General features: G+C 38.8%; 1 protein-coding gene across 1 annotated transcript; it reads right to left on the bottom strand.

Annotated features, from left to right (window-relative positions):
• Positions 1-463: 463 nt before the first annotated feature.
• On the bottom strand, positions 464-22,165 carry LOC140951971 (synaptic vesicle 2-related protein-like). Its single transcript, XM_073401356.1, has 16 exons — positions 21,899-22,165; positions 18,466-18,563; positions 17,440-17,538; positions 16,048-16,119; positions 14,052-14,176; positions 12,993-13,056; positions 11,798-11,923; positions 7,672-7,800; positions 6,509-6,588; positions 6,289-6,380; positions 5,401-5,496; positions 4,348-4,459; positions 3,707-3,788; positions 2,454-2,543; positions 1,776-1,889; positions 464-958 (listed from the first exon to the last, which is right to left on the bottom strand). Exons 1-16 carry the CDS (start codon positions 21,996-21,998, stop codon positions 950-952), a joined length of 1,488 nt encoding a protein of 495 aa, XP_073257457.1. The 5' UTR covers positions 21,999-22,165; the 3' UTR covers positions 464-949.

Genomic DNA, 22,165 nt, shown 5'->3' with positions numbered 1-22,165 from the left:
TTTGTCTGTTTTCGTAAACTACGAGTTTTTAACTATAAATTGGTGAGAGAGACGCCTTTTACCGAAGAAACCCATTCCGACACAGCAAATGTAGATGACTCTCAAGAAAGTCACACCATACACACTGATAAATACAAGAAAAAAGATGGCCGCTGTTTTTTCAAGTCAACCTTAATACAATCCGTTTGAATCTTCTTCAGTTTTACCCACCCATGCTCTATTTTGGCTTTTTTTGCATTTCTCTGGTATTCTACAGTTTCAAGGAGCTATAAGATATTTCAGTCAATTCTGTGACCATTTGAGTAAGTGTTGAAAATGCACAAAAATATCGTACTCTAGCCCCATTACACTCAAGCCAGGTCAAGCGTACCCTCCAAGGTTCCATTAATGAATTTATTATTCTCTGACCCGATACAGAGAAGTTCTCATAAAATATTCACATCTCATTACGCATGCAGGAATGCCAATTTGAATTTGACACTACAGTAGTTACGGGAACGACTACCAGACTCACTTTTTCAAATAACCAATTCTTTAATGGAATCTTGGAGGTACACTTGACCTGCCTTGACTGTAAATCTAATGAAATATATAAATAAAGTAACCGTAAGAGGTTTCCCAACATTAACCCTTCACTTCCAGAGTGAAAGTCTTGTAAGTTGGTTCTAACTTTTGAGTCTACGGATGAGATCCTCTGTGTTTCCAATTCGTTTCAAAGTAGCCTTTTTCCATATAAAATAGCCAAATTGACCAAATTCAGCACGAAACAGGTTGGTTAAGTGAAAAATAAGCAATTCCCATGTTTAAAGTTCAACCTTTTGGGCAGTAATTTCACATGGTTCAACTTGTTTTTCAGATTTGTTAAGTTTGACTTTGGTAACTTTCGGGAGTGACCAGGCTAAGCGACACTTATCGCATTTTGTAGTGACACCTTTCCAATAATAACTGGTTACATCTCCTACAAAGAGAAATACATAAAAACAAAATTACGGTTCTGACCAGGGTCGCGAGGTGCATAAAACCTAACAGCAGGCGAAACTGGTAATGTCTGGCCTGAAAAAAGAGTTTGACTGGACTCATAGTCAGATGCTAGTTGTTTCATCTGACGTCAGCACTTATTCACTGGCTCCAGGTCTTTGGAAGGCCCCGTTTCCATGGAGAATTAGTTGTCCCAAGAAAGAGGGTCACCATTCCAGCCGAGTCAACTTTAGCGAGCAATTATATGAGAAAAAAATTGAGCACTTTGTCCGAGCTGATTGCTGACAAAAGCGCTCGTGCATGCTCTGATTGTTTCGCCTTGACTGAATTGACCTGGCTGGGCAAGTCAAAGTGTTTATATGGAGAAAAGTTGGCCCGGCCAGGAGGGTGACCCTACCATCGAAAACTTCTAGCTGAGCCAACGTAAAAACAGTTTGCCAGGTTTTGTAACGAAATGTAGGAAAAGTTTGCTCGCCCAGGGTAGCTCGGGTAAGCAAGTGGCCCTCCTTTCTCCATATAAGCAGTCCAAAGTCACTGGAGCAGTAAGACTAATCTAAGGACCTGTTTACATGGAGGTGGAAGACCCCAGGTAGGTAAGGTAACCCGCTAACGTGGGGTAACCCGCCTGTCCATTTAATCTCTTATATGGTTACCCCAGCTACCACGCGAATGCGATCAAATTAAAATAAGAGATCATATGGACAGGCGGGTTACCCCACCTAAGTAGGTTACATCACCTACCAGGGGTCCCTCACCTCTATGTAAACAGGCCCTAAATAATTATTTCTTTAGCTTACTTGCATGGGTCTTCCTTTGGTTTCATAAGGCAGAAGAAGTGTTGCGAAAAAAGCCATCACACAGAACGCGATATAAACACCACTAGAGAGATTAATGGAAACTCTCACCAGTACCTACAGAAAAAAAATAAACACACGCAATAGTCGATCATAAGTAACACCTTTCTGAGTCAAAACCGGAACTGAAATTAGTACCAAGGACCCTTGGTCAGCGTTAAATAAATTTCAATAAATCAGGGTTATTTTTACGGGAGTTTTTGGTCGTTTTTACAAAACACACGAATTAATCAATTTGTGCCACGTTTCCTGTAATGTAGCGCAGTCTTGCCTTCTTTTCTTTTTTCTTTTTTTCAAGCCAATTTAAAAGCACAAGAAAATGAATGAAATTTTCCCAATCATAAGAAAGAAAAATGAACTAATTACAATTTCAAGCGCAAAGTTTGTAATAGGGTGTTTCCAACTTCTGAGTCTGGACAAAATCCTTTTGTATGAACATCATGATTCAAATGAAACCCAGTCTTTGGCAGTACTTTTACATGTCAGCGTTTTACAAAATTATAACTGGGAAATTTTGTTGAATTTTAGCTTTGGCAAAGGGGTTAATAAAAGGGAAAGTGGAAGATGTTTTCAATTTTTTCACAAATACAAATTAAAGTTGCTTTGCAGCACAGTCCTCACCTGAGCTATGTATGGTGTTATCATAGCCCCCACTCGAGACATACAGGCGCATGTGCCAAAACCCACTGATCGAACTATTGTGGGATACACCTACAATTCAACAAAACAGCCAGTCAAAGCTTTTTCAAATCAAGCGTATTATAGAATTAACAACTTTGTCACTTAGTGGAGGTGGGTGTCCGGGATGTCCAGGGGCTTTCACTTTTAGTAAAGCCAGCCCCTCGGCAGAGTTAGGCCCTCATGGCTGGTAAACTCTAACTTCCAGCCATGAGCAACCATGCCAATGGAACCAGACTCCTGATTCGTCAGAAATGCATTTCGAATTTCCCTTCAACCTGATTGGCAAATTGACCACAACTTTTTTAAAAGGCCAATAACCGCGCGCACTCAAAATCTAGTGCGCAAGTGGTATGGGGGCCCAGAACAAGGATGTTGGCGCTGTGTTGCAGACAGACTTAACGGGACAGTCAATTTCCATCTGTGGTGCAGGTAGTCTGTTCCAGCCTCTGAGATAGTCACGTCTGCACACGCGCTCAAATTTTCGTGTGCCTTTCACTAACGCGTCATTCCCCCCATCTGAGAGCCTGAAACAGGCTATGGCACAGGCCACCTGTGTTCCTAAGTCTTGAGTTGTTTTGGAAGGGATTTGAATTAGATTGAAGACAGTTTACCTTGCTGGTTTCCAGTGTTCAATCATGTTTGGCGTGCCACAGTTACATCTCAAGTTTCCAAAATCATTAACACTCTCCTAGCTTGGGGGACAATCTCAGGTTTCAATTTTAGTGGTCAAGATGAGAGTTAATATTAAATGATAATAAGAAACTTGATAAGTAACTGTAGTGTCCTAGGGAAAGACCTCGTGGAAATACCCACCACGAGTCCCCAACTATGTAATATCAAACATGTTTTTCTAGATGTACCTTCACTCTTTTTCATTCCCCTCAAACACCTACAGTTGACTTCATCTACCTGTATTGGCATTCATTCACCCACAATAGCCTTTATTTCCATTCATCTACCCCCAGGGAGATGAAGGCAACTTGAGGGGAATGGAAACGAGTGAAGGTACATCTATAAATTAGGTAATTAGGGACTCGTGGTGGGTATATTCATGAGATCCTTGCCATATCCTATGCAACAGACAAGAAACATTTGAAACCGCTAAGGTAAACCATCGTCAATCTGACTGGAATGCCTTAAAAGGGCTTATAAGGAAATACTATCTTTAAGTCTGAACTCAAAGAACATCTTACCTCTGGAGCATACACATAGAATCCCTGGAAAAGTCCTAAAGAAAGCCCACGCACCATGAAGATAAAAACTAATGTCAGATTCCTGAAAATAGAGAACTCAGAATATTACACTAAGCTGACAAATAGTACAAACAGTACATTTATAATGCCTGGAAATTGAAAAAAACATTATCCAAACCATTTTCCAGAAAACAATGTATTTTTTTCATGAAAAATCTGACCGATTTCCATAAAACGGTGTAAACTGGTGGGGATCTGTGCCTGATATGAAGATCAGTCTGGGGATGGAAAGGGTCAAGGAAAGCTCTTTGAATGGATGCCTCGGTGTGTTTGTTAGCTTAATAATTCACATTATCTTTACTGAGATATCTTTTTTGTTTTTTACAAAAATTACCTTTGTCACTGTGTTGCACTTATTTGGCAAAATAATTTACTGTTATGTAGAGTGGAACCTCAATATAACAAACATCTACATGTATATACCAAGGTCCTCGGTATATGGAACTATATTTTTTGCCCCAGTAATAGTAAAATACATGATATAATGAAACCTCGTTATGATGAACAGGTTTGGCCCTTCATTATATCAGGGTTCCATGGCACTAATTTAGGCTTTTTTTGTGTTTAAAACAATCTCCTACCTATCTGTACAGAAAAACAACAATGACAGGCTTGCAGCTGTCAATAAAAGCTCTCCAGCAATAGTTTTCTTCCTTCCGAGCCTCTCCATAAATAGCATTGTGAACAGTATTCCTGAAAAATTACAGAGAGTCACACGGCCAGCAAGCAAATGCCTACACACCAATGGCAGGAAGTTGCTTGGAAGAGGTTCCAATAATATTATACTCTAGTACTTTATAAAGATGGTCGCTTACAAGCCTCTAAGAGGTGGTTGCACATGGATGTTAGACCACATTAGACTTAAGAACAGCAAAAAACAGGGCAAATTAAAATTGATTAGTTGGGCATGTGTCCCAGTTTACGGGGTCTGATTTTTACATCAGAAACAATCGTAAACATCTGAGACATTAAACTCATCTATTAGACGTTTAAGTCCTCAGAACCAAATGCATCCGCCTTTATTTACCATTTTTATGCTAGATGTTTAAATCGTCAAACAGGGCTGTCACTAAGAGCCAAGGGCCGGGGATTTTCCCCGGCTACTATGAGTGTGAGTCATGGCTACTTTCATGGAAAACAAAAGGCAAATAGAACCAAAGTACTTCCTTGCTGTAAAATTCCCCTCCTACTAATTGCATATACATGTACCTGGCAACTTGAAATGTTAGCGACAGCCCTGGCCAAAAGACAACTTTAATGCCTCAGACAACAATGAGATCTTGAGCATTAAAATGGCCAATAATTAAATTCTCTTAATTTGTAGACTCCCACACAGACATTCTTTGGGCTTTGAGATGCATGCCTCCCTCACGTGCTACTTAACTTGTTCATCAACTTTACAAGTTTAAGGAGTAACCTTTAATGCAAAGGGTTATCATTCTCCCCTACCCCGTGAAAAAGAAAATTGATGAAGTAAAATAAAAGAACACACAAGCTGACACGCACCCTAGCCAATCTGGAAATTTACACTCATCCATTCTTGGTATCAAAATGAAAAGCATCCTTTTGGGTGAGTTTTCCTTATGGAACAATGTTTACTCAGTGGCCTGCAACAATAATATTCAGTGACTTACCAGGAAATTCTGCAAAAGAGGTCCATAGAAGGCCAATGTAGTCTGCATAAGTGAGAAGTTTACAGCCACAGATTGAGGTAGACAATGATAAACTCTCTAATACAAAGAAAAACGTATAAAAGAAAATTAAACAAATAAGCAACAGCTTGAATTTACTACAATTTGTCCCCCAACACTGTTGTTATAGCAGTTTCACCATTATTGAGGAAATATCTATAACAGATAATTATTTTACTGATTTCTAATAGCAATTGCCGTTGGGGCATTGGGTTTTGTGGTGTCTTTCAGCAGTTGTCTGGACACTTTTTATTAAATTTCTGAGCATCCTGTTCCTAATTTTTATTTTCAAGGTTTCAGCAGTATAATAATATTTGCATCTCTTATGAACACTGATCATGCTCATCCTTGAGTTTTGTTGAAAACAAGGGTGGTTGGGAATGGAAAAATTGCATGTTTCATGTAAAAAGCTGTGGTTTTTCAGTTGTTTTATCGATATAACTGCGGTTGGGTGGATTTCAATGGCTGTGCTCCAAAACATGAGCATTGGTCATCATGGTAAATAGAAAAAAATTGGCTGTTAAGAAAAAACCAGTTTCTCACCAGGCAAGAAATGATTGTGAAACAAATTCTCCTTGTAGGGATTACTCAAATTACGCAGATGAGTGTGAGAAGAATATGCAGTTTGACTTTAAGATTGAAAGGGTTTCACTTATCAGTATCTGGTACCCATTTGTGTTCGTGTGATTTACAGCATATCATAAAAAATACCTTTCAAATGATGCAACACACACCTCAGCTGGTTCATAGTTATAATCATATCACTTTCCAATGGAGAGAAAGTGTTAAGAAATAATCTACTACAAATTTGCTATGGAAGATTAGCTATACCTGAATCGCATGACGTGCCATTTTCTGGAGTTTGCTGCATTAACTGAGTTGTCATTAATACAACACCATAGTACACAAATCCACTAGTAAAACTACAAAAAAAAAAGAAAATAATTTCTCAGGTTTTTTGGTCATAAAATATGCCGAACAAATGTCAAGATACTAAATTAAAAACATACTTCTCATGCATGCTTCACCACCATCAGTGAAAACAACTTACAATGTCAACAACAGAAGAAGAGTTGTTAGTCTGTATTCTCTGTTAAAAAGGACAAGAAAACTCCCTTGGTCTGCATTAATCTAAGAGGAAAATGAGAATATTATTTTGATAACAGTTAAACATGATTTACACAGGACAATAAATATTTTAAAGATCTTCTCGGATATTAATACTATCTATGGAGGGCAAAGTCACATGTAATTTATTTTTAATGAAGTACATAAACATTATTTTTGATTTGGCACATTCGTAAGACTTAGTTATGGGGCTGTGCTATACAGGATTCTTCTGTACACACTGGAACCTTAGAAGCTGTAATTTAGCAGCTAGTGAAGAGCATTGACTTGTACATACAAAAATTACTTCTTGAGAATTGCACCCAAGTTTTGGAAAAAATTCCTTATTGATGTGTTTACGTTCTCCATAAAATGTCGCTTCCAGAAATATCAGAGTGAAGATGTTACAGGTTAAATTTGATTTTAGATCAATTCTGATTTAACCTACATGTACAATCTTAGACAAAACCGTTGAGTCATTACCATGTCTAGTTTCAAGATAAAGCTCTTGAAAGCACTGGCAACTACAAATACTCCCCCTTGCCCCCAAAGAAACAATGTTGAAGTCTAGCTGGATCTTTTCCGATCCATACTAAAGAACTTTGACCAGGGTGGGGTGTGGGGAGGAGTGCCATAGTGGCACCAAATCCACAGGATAGGCATTCTGTGGTTAAGAAAGTGAAAAATTCTCAACACTTTTTGTCCACGATTGCAGGTTGATTTATAAGTTTGTTTGTCTTCTAGTCCTAACAGACAAAGGAAATTGAAGAATCAACATAGGTAAAATAGTTTTAATCTGAGATCAAATTTGACCCGTAACATAGAAATGTAGTGATAGCAAAGACATGTGCCAAAAATATGATGTACAGGCCACGTTGTCATTTTGTTGATTAAACCTACTGCTTTTTTTTTATATTTTCTGGCCATCGTCATCACCATTGCAAAAGTAATATATAACACTCTGTTGAATACAGTGACCTATATATTGCACTACCAATTTCTAGAGTTTTGTTGTACTTTAATTACCAATTATAACAACTTTTCTACAGATCAAAAAACAAGACTCAATTTCTCTCAGTTTAACAAATGAATTTAAGGCAGTAGTACCTGGGTCTCAATTTTAAGAGTGCCTTCAGGAAGTTTGGCCTTATTAATTTTTGCCATTCTCTGTAAGACCTCCATGGCCTTTTCCTTCTCTCCAATAGCAACAAGGAACCTCGGAGATTCTGGCAGCCACTGAAAATTAATATGAAGACAATATTAGCCATCTGATATTGTATTTGCTTTGCCAGTTGTCGGCAGGGTAATCACAACAGTTTTATTTCAGCCAGTAAGAAATTATTGTAATTAAAAACTGAATCATTGGATAATGCAATTCTAGAGCTCTGATTGACTTAGCCATCATGGTGTATGAGCCATTATGCCATGCTCTCCAAATATGGTAACTGTATGCATCTGCTCAAAATTAAAAACAAACTGAAAATCAGTTGTTTTTACGAATATAGTTGAGAAGAATTCTCGATATTTTGCGGGCACTTTTAATAAAACAATATTATTATTTAGGCCACGCAAATGTGCAATAGGCACGCAACACGTGCTAATATATGCAAGGCAAGTAAACAAGCGAAATGCAATGACAAATCGTTTTTTTTTTTCATTGATTATAATAATATTATGTAATGTATCCCAGTTTGGTATATAATAAAGTTTTTATCTATTTATTCATTTATTTTTATACAGGACCCTCGACTTGGAAAACCCTTGTTCCTCGACTTGGGAAACCACTTATTCCTAGTGATATATGTTCCCCTACGTGGGAAACACATATCCCTAGAGCCATGTGTTCCTTAACCTGGAAAACACATACCGGTATCCCTAGTGATGTGTGTTCCCTACCTGGGAAACACATGTCCCGAGTGATATGTGTTCCCACACCTGGGAAACACATATCCCTAGTGATATGTGTTCCCCTACCAGGGAAACACATATCCCTAGTGGTATGTGTTCCCCCACCTTAGAAACAAATATCTCTAGTGATATGTGTTCCCCCACCTGGAAAAAAAATATCCCTAATGATAAGTGTTCCCCCACCTGGAATACACATATCCCTAGTGATGTGTGTTCCTCCACCTGGAAAACACATCTCCCTCGTGATAGGTGAACCCCCACCTCGGAAACAAATATCCCTAGTGATATGTGTTCCCCCACCTGAGAAACACATATCCCTAGTGATATGTGTTTCCCCACCTGGGAAATGCATATCCCTAGTGATATATGTTCCTCCACCTGGAAAACACATATCCCTACTGATATGTGTTTCCCCACCTGGGAAACACATATCCCTAGTGATATGTGTTCCCTCACCTGGGAAACACATATCCCTAGTGATATGTGTTCCCCCACCTGGTAAACACATATCCCTAGTAATATGTGTTCCCCCACCTGGGAAACTCATATCCCTAGTGATATGTGTTCCCCTAACTGGGAAACACATATCCCTAGTGATATGTGTTTCCCTACCTGGGAAATGCATATCCCTAGTGATTTGTGTTCCCCCACCTGGGAAACACATATCCCTAGTGATATGTGTTCCCCCACCTGGAAAACACATATCCCTGGTGATATGTGTTTCCCCACCTGGGAAACACATATCCCTAGTGATTTGTGTTCCCCCACCTGGGAAACACATATCCCTAGTGATATGTGTTCCCCAACCTGGAAAACACATATCCCTGGCGATATGTGTTTCCCCACCTGGAAAACACATATCGCTAGTGATATGTGTTCGCCCACCTAGGAGACACATATCCCTAGTGATATGTGTTCCTCCACCTGGTAAACACATATCCCTAGTGATATGTGTTCCCCCACCTAGGAAATGCATATCCCTAGTGATATTTGTTCCCCCACCTAGGAAACACATATCCCTAGTGATATGTGTTCCCCCACCTGGGAAACACATATCCCTAGTGATATGTGTTCCCCCACCTGGAAAACACATATCCCTCGTGATTTGTGTTTCCCCACCTGGGAAACACATATCCCTAGTGATATGTGTTACCCCACCTGGGAAATGCATATCCCTAGTAATATGTGTTACCCCAACTGGGAAATGCATATCCCTAGTGATATGTGTTCCCCCACCTGGGAAACACATATCCCTAGTGATATGTGTTTCCCTACCTGGGAAACACATATCCCTAGTGATATGTGTTCCCCCACCTGGGAAACACATATCCCTAGTGATATGTGTTCCCCCACCTGGAAAACACATATCCCTACTGATATGTGTTTCCCCACCTGGGAAACACATATCCCTAGTCATATGTGTTCCCCCACCTGGGAAACACATATCCCCAGTGATATGTGTTCCCCCACCTGGGAAACACATATCCCTAGTAATATATGTTCCCCCACCTGGGAAACACATATCCCTAGTGATATGTGTTCCCCCACCTAGGAAATGCATATCCCTAGTGATATTTGTTCCCCCACCTAGGAAACACATATCCCTAGTCATATGTGTTCCCCCACCTGGGAAACACATATCCCTAGTGATATGTGTTCCCCCACCTGGAAAACACATATCCCTCGTGATTTGTGTTTCCCCACCTGGGAAACACATATCCCTAGTGATATGTGTTACCCCACCTGGGAAATGCATATCCCTAGTAATATGAGTTACCCCAACTGGGAAATGCATATCCCTAGTGATATGTGTTCCCCCACCTGGGAAACACATATCCCTAGTGAGATGTGTTTCCCTACCTGGGAAACACATATCCCTAGTGATATGTGTTCCCCCACCTGGGAAACACATATCCCTAGTGATATGTGTTCCCCCACCTGGAAAACACATATCCCTACTGATATGTGTTTCCCCACCTGGGAAACACATATCCCTAGTCATATGTGTTCCCCCACCTGGGAAACACATATCCCCAGTGATATGTGTTCCCCCACCTGGGAAACACATATCCCTAGTAATATATGTTCCCCCACCTGGGAAACTCATATCCCTAGTGATATGTGTTCCCCTACCTGGGAAACACATATCCCTAGTGATATGTGTTTCCCTACCTGGGAAATGCATATCCCTAGTGATATGTGTTCCCCCACCTGGGAAACACATATCCCTAGTGATATGTGTTCCCCCACCTGGAAAACACATATCCCTGGTGATATGTGTTTCCCCACCTGGGAAACACATATCCCTAGTGATATGTGTTTCCCCACCTAGGAAACACATATCCCTAGTGATATGTGTTTCCCCACCTGGGAAAGACATATCCCTAGTGATATGTGTTCCCCCACCTAGGAAATGCATATCCCTAGTGATATTTGTTCCCCCACCTAGGAAACACATATCCCTAGTGATATGTGTTCCCCCACCTGGGAAACACATATCCCTAGTGATATGTGTTCCCCCACCTGGAAAACACATATCCCTCGTGATATGTGTTTCCCCACCTGGGAAACACATATCCCTAGTGATATGTGTTACCCCACCTGGGAAATGCATATCCCTAGTAATATGTGTTACCCCAACTGGGAAATGCATATCCCTAGTGATATGTGTTCCCCCACCTGGGAAACACATATCCCTAGTGATATGTGTTTCCCTACCTGGGAAACACATATCCCTAGTGATATGTGTTCCCCCACCTGGGAAACACATATCCCTAGTGATATGTGTTCCCCCACCTGGAAAACACATATCCCTACTAATATGTGTTTCCCCACCTGGGAAACACATATCCCTAGTCATATGTGTTCCCCCACCTGGGAAACACATATCCCCAGTGATATGTGTTCCCCTACCTGGGAAACACATAGCCCTAGTGGTATGTGTTCCCCCACCTGGAAAACACATATCCCTAGTGATATGTGTTCCCCCACCTGGGAAACACATATCCCTAGCGATATGTGTTCCCCCACCCGGGAAACGCCATTTTCGATAATATTAAAATTTAGCATAATAGCAAGTCACAAATAAAGAAAATGAATAAACATGAACAATCATGGTTTATCCATTTGCTTTGTTTGTTTCTTTGAAGACTTGCTATTATGCTGAATTTTAATATATCCAAAATTGCTTATTATTAGAACTAGTCAATGATAATACACTTACAAAATATAAAAGGAAATAACAATAATAATGTAATAAAACTAATAATCCATTTATCTATAATGGACGCACATGGCAGAGAGTGCAAAATAATCCCATTCATACCTTGCATAAAATGATAAAAATTACGACTGGAATGGTGGAAAGTGCTGTTAACCACCTCCACCCAAGAGTTGGCATCACAATAAGTGCAAGAAAGACCAAGAATGTTGATCCAAGAGCCCAAAAGAACTGAAAACAGAAAGAGAAGGATATGAGTAACAAATGAACAAAGAAAAGAATATGAGTAATAAAAGGGTAGTGAATAATAATAATAAGAGTCTATGTTTCAAAAAATTTGAGTCTTTGTGGAGTTTGGGACAAAACGTTAAAAAAACCAAGATGTAGGGAAACTCAGAAAAAGAGCCTTTGTGAGAGTCATCACAACCAGTACTGAGATTTCAAGATGTAATGTGGCTCAAATTTAAATTTTACAAAAAGACTAAAAAGGGAAATCATTATGATATGATGGGTACCTACTAGATATATATAGAGAGAAGACATAAACGTTAATATTCTTTAAGATTAGCCATGATTTTGTCATTATCTATATAGTTGTCTACAGTTTTCAAAATACCATAAAATTCTGAAAATAAGCCCCTCCATGTATAAGCCCCTCTAAATATAAGCCCCCCAAACCGGTGACGCGAAAAACCCTCCGTTAAATCACCACTGCAAATATAAGCCCCCTGGGGGCTTGTACTTGGAAAATTGCCCTCAAATACAGAGTGAAACAAAGCAAAAACAGTAAATTTACTTCCATCTATAAGGGAAGCTCAATGGATTTTGAAACGCAAATCTCCCTTTGTAGATAAGCCCCTCCGAATATAGGCCCCATCAAAAATAAGCCCCTCAAAAAAGACCTTTGAAAAATATAAGCCCCAGGGCTTATTTTCGGAATTTTACGGTATCTAATAATGCTCCTTTGACTTTTTTTCTGAAGGTCTTCTTTGGTATGTTTTATAAGCTATTTGGCATCTCATTCCATATCACGGTTCACACAGGTTAATTCAAGGACCTCTCCAGGAGTTGGTAAAAAAAATCTAGGAGTTCCTTTTTCCCAGGCACTCACATTATTGTGTCCCAGATATGACATATATTACACAGTCATGCCAACTAACCAATAGCTGTAACTACAAATAAGATCCTACAACCACAGGATAATAATATTTCAGAGTCAAATAAAAGAAACTTGACATTTTGATGGCTTCAAGTCATCATTATCAAAAGCTATTATCAAAGAAAGTTGGAAAACACTTACAGCAAGACAAAGTATAATATATGATCTCACATTGATGGGCAGAAATTCTATAAGAAGTGTGTACCTGTGGGTAAATTAAGACAAAAAATACAACAGATTTTCCCATGTGAAAATTTCTTTTTTATACCACCTCACCCCTAAGCCCCATCCTTACATTTAAAGAACTCCAGAACACAATTTATTACAAAATTTGTTCATAATTGATTGCAGGGTATGGGAGTGTCCCATGCACATAAATATAAAATAACTAAGATAGTACGTCCACTCTGATTGGCTGAGAGGTGTGTTTGCACGAGAGTATGTAAACATTGTTGTGACATCAAGATGTTTCGCTTTTTGCACACTAATCACAGAAGCACGAATTTGAAAAAGTTTTTGAGTTGAAAACTTGACATTCACTCATCGGCTGAAATTTGGAAAGTCTTTACAAAACATGCTGTGTCAATTTTCGTTTAATCTGACATTTTAATTGAGAAAAATATGTATTTTCGAAAGCCTCTTTTTTGCAAAACAAGAACTGATTACCCGTGCAAGACTTCGCGACTAGTGAGAATTTCTCTTTTAATCAGTGCCATAGCAGAGAGTTTTGCATTTTTTCTCAGGAAATTTAATGTATAAAAGCAGAAGAAAACTTTTTTCCTGTATTTGCATAGCCTGATATAACACTCGAGGAGTTGGGAGAATTCTTGACAGTTATGCAAACCCTTGACTTTGTCTCGGGTTTGCATGACTGTCTCAAATTCTCTCAACCCCTATCATGTTTATATCAGGCTATGCAAACATGGAAAACATTTTCTATTGCTTAAATGATGGTGCATAACAGTTAGTGTAGAACTCCACCCAAAACAAACTACAGAGGAACACTGTTTTAAAAAAAAACACTGTTTATACAACCACCTCACGTTAACATAATTAATGACTATATTCTTTCAAGACAAATGTACAAAACAATTTGTAATTCTATTATTTTTAAAACCCCATTGATACAACCACCTCATTGTTATATGTTATAGGGTTGCATCTGGACTGACCATGTAAACATAAAAAATATTAACTTACATTGAAGGAATACCTCCAATTCCAACGCCAACCAAGCAGCGTAGTGTAATGATCCATATGTAATGAGGTGAAAATGAACTAATAAAACCAAAATAACCAATCCAGATGGCACTTACAATGATCATCTGTGAAATTAAAAAAAAGAGAAAAATTAATGACTTTCACTGAAACCTGGAATTTATGGTTACTATCTTTGCAGTGTTTGTATTGCATTGACAGTAGCTGTTGGTTTAATCTCCTAACCGTTCTTTAAGACCTAACTTACCGATAACTAACCTCTCCCTATGTCACTGTCAGAAAATAAAGGACACATACACTTCAAAAAATTGAACAAACACCGCTGAATCATAGTCAACAGTTACCCGCACTATACAAATGACTTATTGACGGACTCAAGCAAATCTAACGATAGGGAGCTTAAGCAACTACTGTGACGACATTTGTTTCATGCTGAGAGGTCATGACACGCATATTGATTTTCTGCAGTTATTGTTTCTGGTCAGCATGATTTGCCCTATGGTGAATGAGAATCTTCTTTGACATCTTTTGAAAAATGAAGTTCTTCTTTGCAGCTAAATAAAGGTTTTATTTAGGTTGTTTAATTTTCTACAAAGTCACTCCTTGATCTGAATAACTGAAAACTATTTTTCTTTTCCCTGAGAATGTGATAGTTTCCTAAAATGTTTTGTCATGGTGGGCCCAGCTCGTTAGTGTTTTTTGTAGGGTGTTAAATTCTTACGGATTAGGATTCACAGATCCAAGTTTTAAAGAATGGATTACAGCTTAAACTGAAGCTATTTTAAATATGGGAAACTACATTGTGACTAAGTCAAGATTGCTTTAAGCAATGATTTTTAAACTCCAGCTTGTTTTTTTACAGATAATGTGACTGGAGCACGTAGTTCCTCCCGTGCTAATAACTTCTTCTTGCAACTGTTCTGTTGTTATTGCCACCGAAGCCGGTCGGCAGGAGTGCAGAAACATCTTTTCCATCCGCCAAGTTTACAAGGCAGCTGGGTCTTCTGTTCCTTCCTCAGCGCTCCTACGTGCACGAAATCTCTTAAATACCGGTATTTGTTCAACACAGAAGTTACTGTGGATTCCTCTATTTCATGTGCATGGAAGCTGCACGCCCTCCTTCTGAGTGACAGGAATGACCTGCTTTGGCAGTGTTGATGTAACCAATCAGAGGTTATACCAGGGGCTGGTATACTGGAACAGGCCATTTAAAGAAATGATTACAGGCTCCGTCACCTTTTCCCTTCTCCAGTGTTCTCCCACTTTTTTTCGTGTTAGCGCTTTCTCAATTCAGTGAACCTGACTATCTCGGAGCCTGGAACAGGCTACATCATGGCTTAACTGACAGATGACCAATAACATCACAACTCAGTTGACCTATCAGGGCAATAACCAGAGTTTAATACCAAAAACTGATGTGATACCACTCACTTTGACTCTGAAGGTGACTACCGCACTTGCGGAGGAGCAAGGGATGGCACAGTGGTGAGAGCGCTCGCCTCCCATCAATGTGGCCCGGGTTCTAATCCTGGCGTCCACACCATATGTGGGTTGAGTTTGTCGTTGGTTCTCTCCTTTGCTCCAAGAGGTTTTTGTCCGGGTTCTCGGGTGTTCTCCTCCCCTCAAAAACCAACATTTCCAAATTCCAATTCGATCAGGAATCAGGTAGATGAAGAACCATTTTGTGGATGTGGTACCTCCAAATCATTATTTATTTATTCATCTTACCGCACAGGTTGTTGCAATGTCAGTCACTGTTGACAACAGTCCTATTCAGACTACTTTTACCCGGAAGAGCATATTCAACCTACTTAAGAAAATTAATGACTCTTGGGTTCAAACAGTTCACAGCATAACCAAATTTGTATGACACATATATTGTTTCTTTTCGTAATAATCTTCTTATTTTCTCTTACTTGTTATTTGCCAAGTCACAAACTAAAAGAAGTTGTACATAAATATGTTAAGCTTCACTCACACTTTTTCTTCCAAAATTATCAGATAGATAACCCCATAATGGGCCACCAACAGCCATACCAAGAAAGACAACCTGTTAAAACAACAACAACAAAAACAACATGTAAGTTAAGAGAACTGCTTATTACTACACCCGCTTAATATAGAAACCTCATTATTGGAAAGTTTTCTCTGTCCCTGGGGAAAGCCATAACATTTTCTCTAAATTAAAGGAGTTGTGTCACGAAATCATCAAAATTCAACCAGTGAAAACTGCCACCAAACTGAGTAGAACATAGAAATAATTGCCCGAAACACAACATGCATAAATAACACAGAGACACGGATGGACAAACTTGAAGAAGATTAATGCTGATATTGCAATTATGGATTTTGAAAACTTCTTAACCTAACAGTTTTTTCGAATTTTATTTTTGTTTTTTCGTAATGTTTGAAATGGGTTCATTTAACGCTTAGGAGACATATTTGTTTGACACAAAGAGGTGGTTTTGTCATTCACAAGTCATTTCTCAAGTCTCATAGCGAATAAGGATGTGTAGATGGTATTATAAACAAAATGAACTGGAAAGTCTTGACACAGCCCCTATAACCCTCTTAATATGGACAACAGAAACACTCGTTGTGCTTACCATTTGACAGAAAAATGCGATTGGGGTGCTAAAAGCATAACGGTAAGCGATTTACCAGTTTACTGCAGAATTGCCACATCTGTTTCGGTTTGTATCCAAAAAAGGGACAAATTGGTGTGGCGTGAGCGTGGAACCAAGAAGGAACTGAGAAATTAGTAAATGGTAAGCAATATTTCATTTGGTACGTACCATCCCGAATGAACGGACTACCTCAAAACGTACACCTCAATTTTTTGTTGGAATTTCCCAAGAGTGATCTCACCATTTACCTTCCAGCCGGAATTTTTGAAATTTTCTGTCAAATGGTAAGTACCCTTGTTGTTTGCCCAGTCAACAGAGTCTTGTTGAAAAATTTTTTGCATTTTTCCCTAGTCTGGTCTTTTATCTGAATTTTGCTCATTTGGGTATGGTTTAAAAGACCACTTTTCCCTAACACAAGTTAAGTGTCTCATCTGACCTACGTCCAACAAAAGTGATGATGTCACAAGTGGTACTGGGGCATGGTTCCAAAAGGTCAGTTACAGGAAGTGAAGGAATGAATGCTTCAACCTGTGGTCTTTACAAAGCAGAATTACAATGCAAACTGAATTAAATGAAGAATTTTGTTTCAGTTTTCTCTAGCCTGACAGAAAGGCTACTGCTCAGTAACTTGGTTCAAGTTATATTAAGTCTCATGGATTTGTTATTGGAACTGAGGAACTAACGACGTAGAGAAACACTGGAACTACATTTGGGAGTTATCATCATGTCATTCTAACACTTACAGTAGTAATAAAAGCCTCTTCCCAAGATGATAAGTGCCACAAGCAATGAATTGTTGGTGCTAAGATAGAAAGCAGCAAGAGCTCCAACGAATCACACATCTAAAACATTTAAATAAGTAGATAACTGAATAGCAGTTTCTGTACAATAGTGACATCAACTGCTACAAATAAAATACTGTTACGTATAACAAGAATGTTTGATGTTCTCTGGTGTTTACACTCAAATACACTCTTTAGGAAATGTCAAACCAAGAGAAAAAACTCCACACTAAGCCTATAATAATTATAATAATAATAATAATAACAACAGTAATGAACAATAGTAATATAACAATAGTAATTTTATTATACAACTATCCCCTGAAACCAATGAAGAATGGAAAAGCTTCAGGGATCAATTCACTTCAAGCAGAATTACTAAAGGCAGACACCACCACTGCATCTCTGGTGCTTACCAATTTCTTTGCTAAGATCTGGAATCATGAGGTGATTCCTATCGACTGGAGTATGGGGATCTACCTAGCAGAATGCACTGACCCTAAGCGGGGGGGTGGGGGGGGGGGGGGTGGGATAGTTATTTTCAGTCATTTTTAGTACTTACCAAATCAGCTGGATATAAAAAATGAAAACATACTTTTTGCAATAAAAGATGTCACTTGGTAAGAGTTTTGTTTTCATTTTAATTGATATCCTTTTAGGGGATTTGTTGAGTGCATTTTCAAGAGTTTTTTGCATACCTACAGTAAGCACTGACTAGGTAATTACATTGCTTTCTTGGTATTTGCCGATAAAGCTACTTCATTTGCCATCAAAATGATGTCTTCGGAAACTTTCACGAAAACAAGGGACGCCATGATAATGACTCAATCTTGTCGAAAAACAGTGAATAACCAAGGATATTCAGAGTTACATGTACAGGAGCCAATCAAAATAAGCAAAAATTGCTATCCGCTGATTAAGTAAATACTAATAATAAATAAACAAACACAATCAATAGCAAAATGTCATGACGCTTAAAAGACTTACATTGACAAAGCCAGCCATTAGAATGAGGAGAATCTGGAATTTTCCAATCCCAATTTCCTCTACAGCATCAGACAAAGTATATGTTTTTTCAGTAGTTTCTGAGATAAAGAAAAAAAGTAAGTACTCTAAAATTCAAGATTGTCAGTCAGGCTTTTGAAGAAGTTATGACATGCAAAATCTTCACCCTAACAACCAATGCCAAATTTCTTCAAGTACATAAAAGAAGACAGAGGAAGGAAAGGAGGGTCACTCCATGGACCTCATCCAAATAATAATTACAGCTGACTCCTTTCATAGAGGACACTGTGCGGACTTTGAGTTAGTGTCCTTTTTAGCGAGAGTCCGTAATAGCAGGAGTTTATTTCAGTCAAACATCTCTAATATATTTTTGGAGGGGATTTAGCTGCTGTCCATTATAGCGGGGTGTCCGCAAGGGGAGAGTTGACTGTATCTGGATGAGGCCCTAGGAGCTAGAAGTGACCTTATTTAATCTGTGAAATAGCAGTGTGCATAGAAAGTAGTGTCCGATAGCCTGGGGCTAGTGGATTTTGCTAGGGGGTAGTGAATTCTGTTCCTAACTTGTCTGACAGGCAAGTGAAGTTTTTTGAGGAATTCAAATTACATAAGAACTGTGAAATCAATTCTGCTCATCAAAATGTTCATGGGACTAGTTGAAATGTTGTTTGGGCTAGTATGTGCTAGCTTCAGCTTGCCCGAATGCCAAGCTTTAAAAATGACTTTCTTTGTACCCTGAATAGGTAGTAGACTACTATGCGCCATAATGCACTAATCCCTTTGTCTTCCTTTTTTTACTTGCAGCAATTTGGCACTGATTGTCAATACCTGTTTTGTTGGTTAAGTTAAATCACTCTAAAATATTTACCAGCAGTAACAGTGCCTTTGCATGCCTCTATAATACATTATGTCTGTAAAATTGTTGCAGTTTTATAGTGCTGTCATTATTTGTAATTATCAACCAGTAGCTATCTGCCAAGGATGGGTACTCCAAATTTCAAGTGATGGGGAATATTTAATGTTGTATGCTAAAATTTTAGCATTGGAAAGGTCACATAATATTATGACGTCTAGTTGCAAATAACTTATTTTAGGTGACTTGTACATGACTGTAGGTTTAGATCATTTCATATACTGTTTATAGGCAATTAGTTAGGTGAGAGTGCTAGCCCAAGTTATAAAATGGACTCAAGAGGCTAGAGTTGTTCAAGGTGCCTCTTATGCCTGTTTCTAGCCTGAGTACCTGGCCTTCACTAGGGGTTATAACAGAGGAGATTTGAAATTTGACAGGGAAGGGCGACCAGAAGACCTCACACAAAAGCATTCAGCAAAATGTGACGTACACATCCACAACCTAGATGACTCAGTAACATCTGACGTCATCTGTTGAAATGTTTCCTTGATTTTCATTCTTTATGCTATAATGTGTACTTGACGAAACTTGACTTTGCGTCAGCCGCAGGGCGCTAGGAAACAAACACACTTCTCAATTTTCAACAAATCAATCAATTGTCACTGAATTTGGATGGGCTCTGTGTCTGCAAGCAACGAAAAGGTTAATTTGCAGAAAAGTTTGTTTTAAGCGGTTAACAAAGTTCCAAGAGAAAAAAAAAAGTTTGATAGACCTACAAGACTCTTACCAGGATTGGTTAGCTCTTTTTAACGTGCATAGGTATGATGAATTTCATGTGCCGGATGTGCTTATTGTGTTGCTGTACATGTGACTGAACTCTCAAGGGTACTGATTCAAACAAAAGTAATCTTAAAATTATTGATGAGTGATTTCCCAAAACTATACCCAGCAACTTTATATGCACATTTACATTGTGCATCACATTTGCTCAACTCACTTACTGCTGCTGCTTATCTCATAAATTTTGAATAGGACTCGGCTACGATAACATCACTCTAGTTGATTGCTTGTTTTCACGCGAGGATTTTGATTGTTCTGTCATTCATATGGGACACCGATAAAAGCAAAGCTGTGATTGGAGGAGTCACCGTACCGCAAACGTGGCACAAATACCTTCCAGAAAATGGGAGCTGCATTCTTATTGGCTAACCGCGGGAAAGGAATATGGTTTGATTCTCAGCAGCCATTTGTGGGGAGGAGTGTTGCGTAACAACATTAAAAACGGCTGTGTAGCAGACTGGACAACCTCATGAATAATAATGATGAAACAATCTACAACAATGATGAAAATGGTGACATTTCCTAGCTATTTGGTATTCGACAAGCCACATTATCTTAAGAAACCATAAAGAAACATAACTGAAACCTTCGAGTCCTCCCAGGATGGGGGGGGGGGGGTTCCTTTAGGAATTTCTGGATGGGGATGTGCCGCTGGGACCCTGGAACCCTTAACCTATACCAGAGCAAGTTCAGCTGAATTTTGCTACCCTATACTAGAGTAAACTCCCCAAATCCCCCCTATCCTAGAGTAGCTGTTTCCCTAGTCTAGATAAAATCTTCAACCAACTGATCAGTTTCCTGAAAAATGATACCCTATTCTAGACCCAAACCCTCTGATTTATATATCCTATCCTAGAGTAAACTGCTTGAAAACCATACCCTTCAGAGCGGCACATACCTATATAGCCCATATATGGCAGTACCCCCCGGGGAGCCCTCCCTCTAAGCAACGTTTGCTGAGATGATATTCAAAGTACTTTAACATTGCACCAGATGTCCGAAGGAAAGACAAAGAAAAGTAAATCTATAGTATGATGATTCACTCAGGGGTGGGCAGCGTTTTTCATGTTCATTAATGTACAGCAATATCCAATTTTGCACAAAAAATAGTCCAAGTTTAGCATTAAAAGAGTAGACCTTTGGTACAGTTAAACTGAAGCATTCAAAATAGCTCATGCACGTTAAACATGCCTATGTTGATTAACTGGTGACAGAACTTTGTGTTGTCCAATTCGGTCTGCAATCATACCCATGATAAAAGAAATTGGACTCCCGCTGTGTGGTTGTCCCATTTTGTTATCACTTGTATGACTACCAACCAAATTGGACTCCAATCAGTGCTATGACCATTAGTTTACCATCTGATTACAAAACATGCAACAACATGAATTTGAAGGTGGCTTATTTTAGTCGAATATAAAGATCGAAGGTTATCAACGCTAATTGAAAAATCGTAATCACCGATTACTCTCAACAAATCTTATTATCCATTTTTTAATATCCGATTTCCGATATTTAACTAGTAAGTATTGTCACTGATTGTTATCGAATAATAAGGTTAGCATTTATTTAAGTTTAAGTTTAGGTTTGTTTCTGTCTATAAATACAGCGTAAGCATTTACCAAAGCAGTTATGGGCAGCAAATGATTTTATCTTTCGAAGAAGCCGTATCACATTTAGGCTTAACCTACAACCGGAGGGAAAGAAGAAAATTGTTATGCTTACCATTGTTAGCATTGAGTTCCTTTAAAGAGTCGTAATTTTGCTGTGGCGATCCAGGAGCTGCAGAATCCTTCAATTCCATTTCCTCGCTGTTTGCAGCCATGATGTAATAGCCGTTTTCATTTACAAGAGTCAATCTGAATCAGATTGCCCACCAAACGAACTGTTCCACTAAACTGCGTAGGAGTTATCAGAAAGGACCAGAAACGAGTCAAAGAAGCTACATTTTGTTGTATATAAAGGACTCAAAACTATCGGCCAGCAAAAGAA

This window comes from Porites lutea, chromosome 11 (assembly GCF_958299795.1).
Source record: "Porites lutea chromosome 11, jaPorLute2.1, whole genome shotgun sequence".
Classification (NCBI taxonomy): domain Eukaryota; kingdom Metazoa; phylum Cnidaria; class Anthozoa; order Scleractinia; family Poritidae; genus Porites; species Porites lutea.
This window is presented reverse-complemented; position numbering and strand designations above follow the sequence as displayed.

Coding starts and splice junctions, on each gene's coding strand:
- LOC140951971 (XM_073401356.1), bottom strand. CDS start 21,998: ATGGCTGCAAACAGCGAGGAAATGGAATTGAAGGATTCTGCAGCTCCT. Junction 4,460..5,400: donor CTCTTTTGCAGAATTTCCTG/GTAAGTCACTGA, acceptor GTAATTTTTCAG/GAATACTGTTCACAATGCTA. Junction 2,544..3,706: donor TCTATGTGTATGCTCCAGAG/GTAAGATGTTCT, acceptor GTTGAATTGTAG/GTGTATCCCACAATAGTTCG.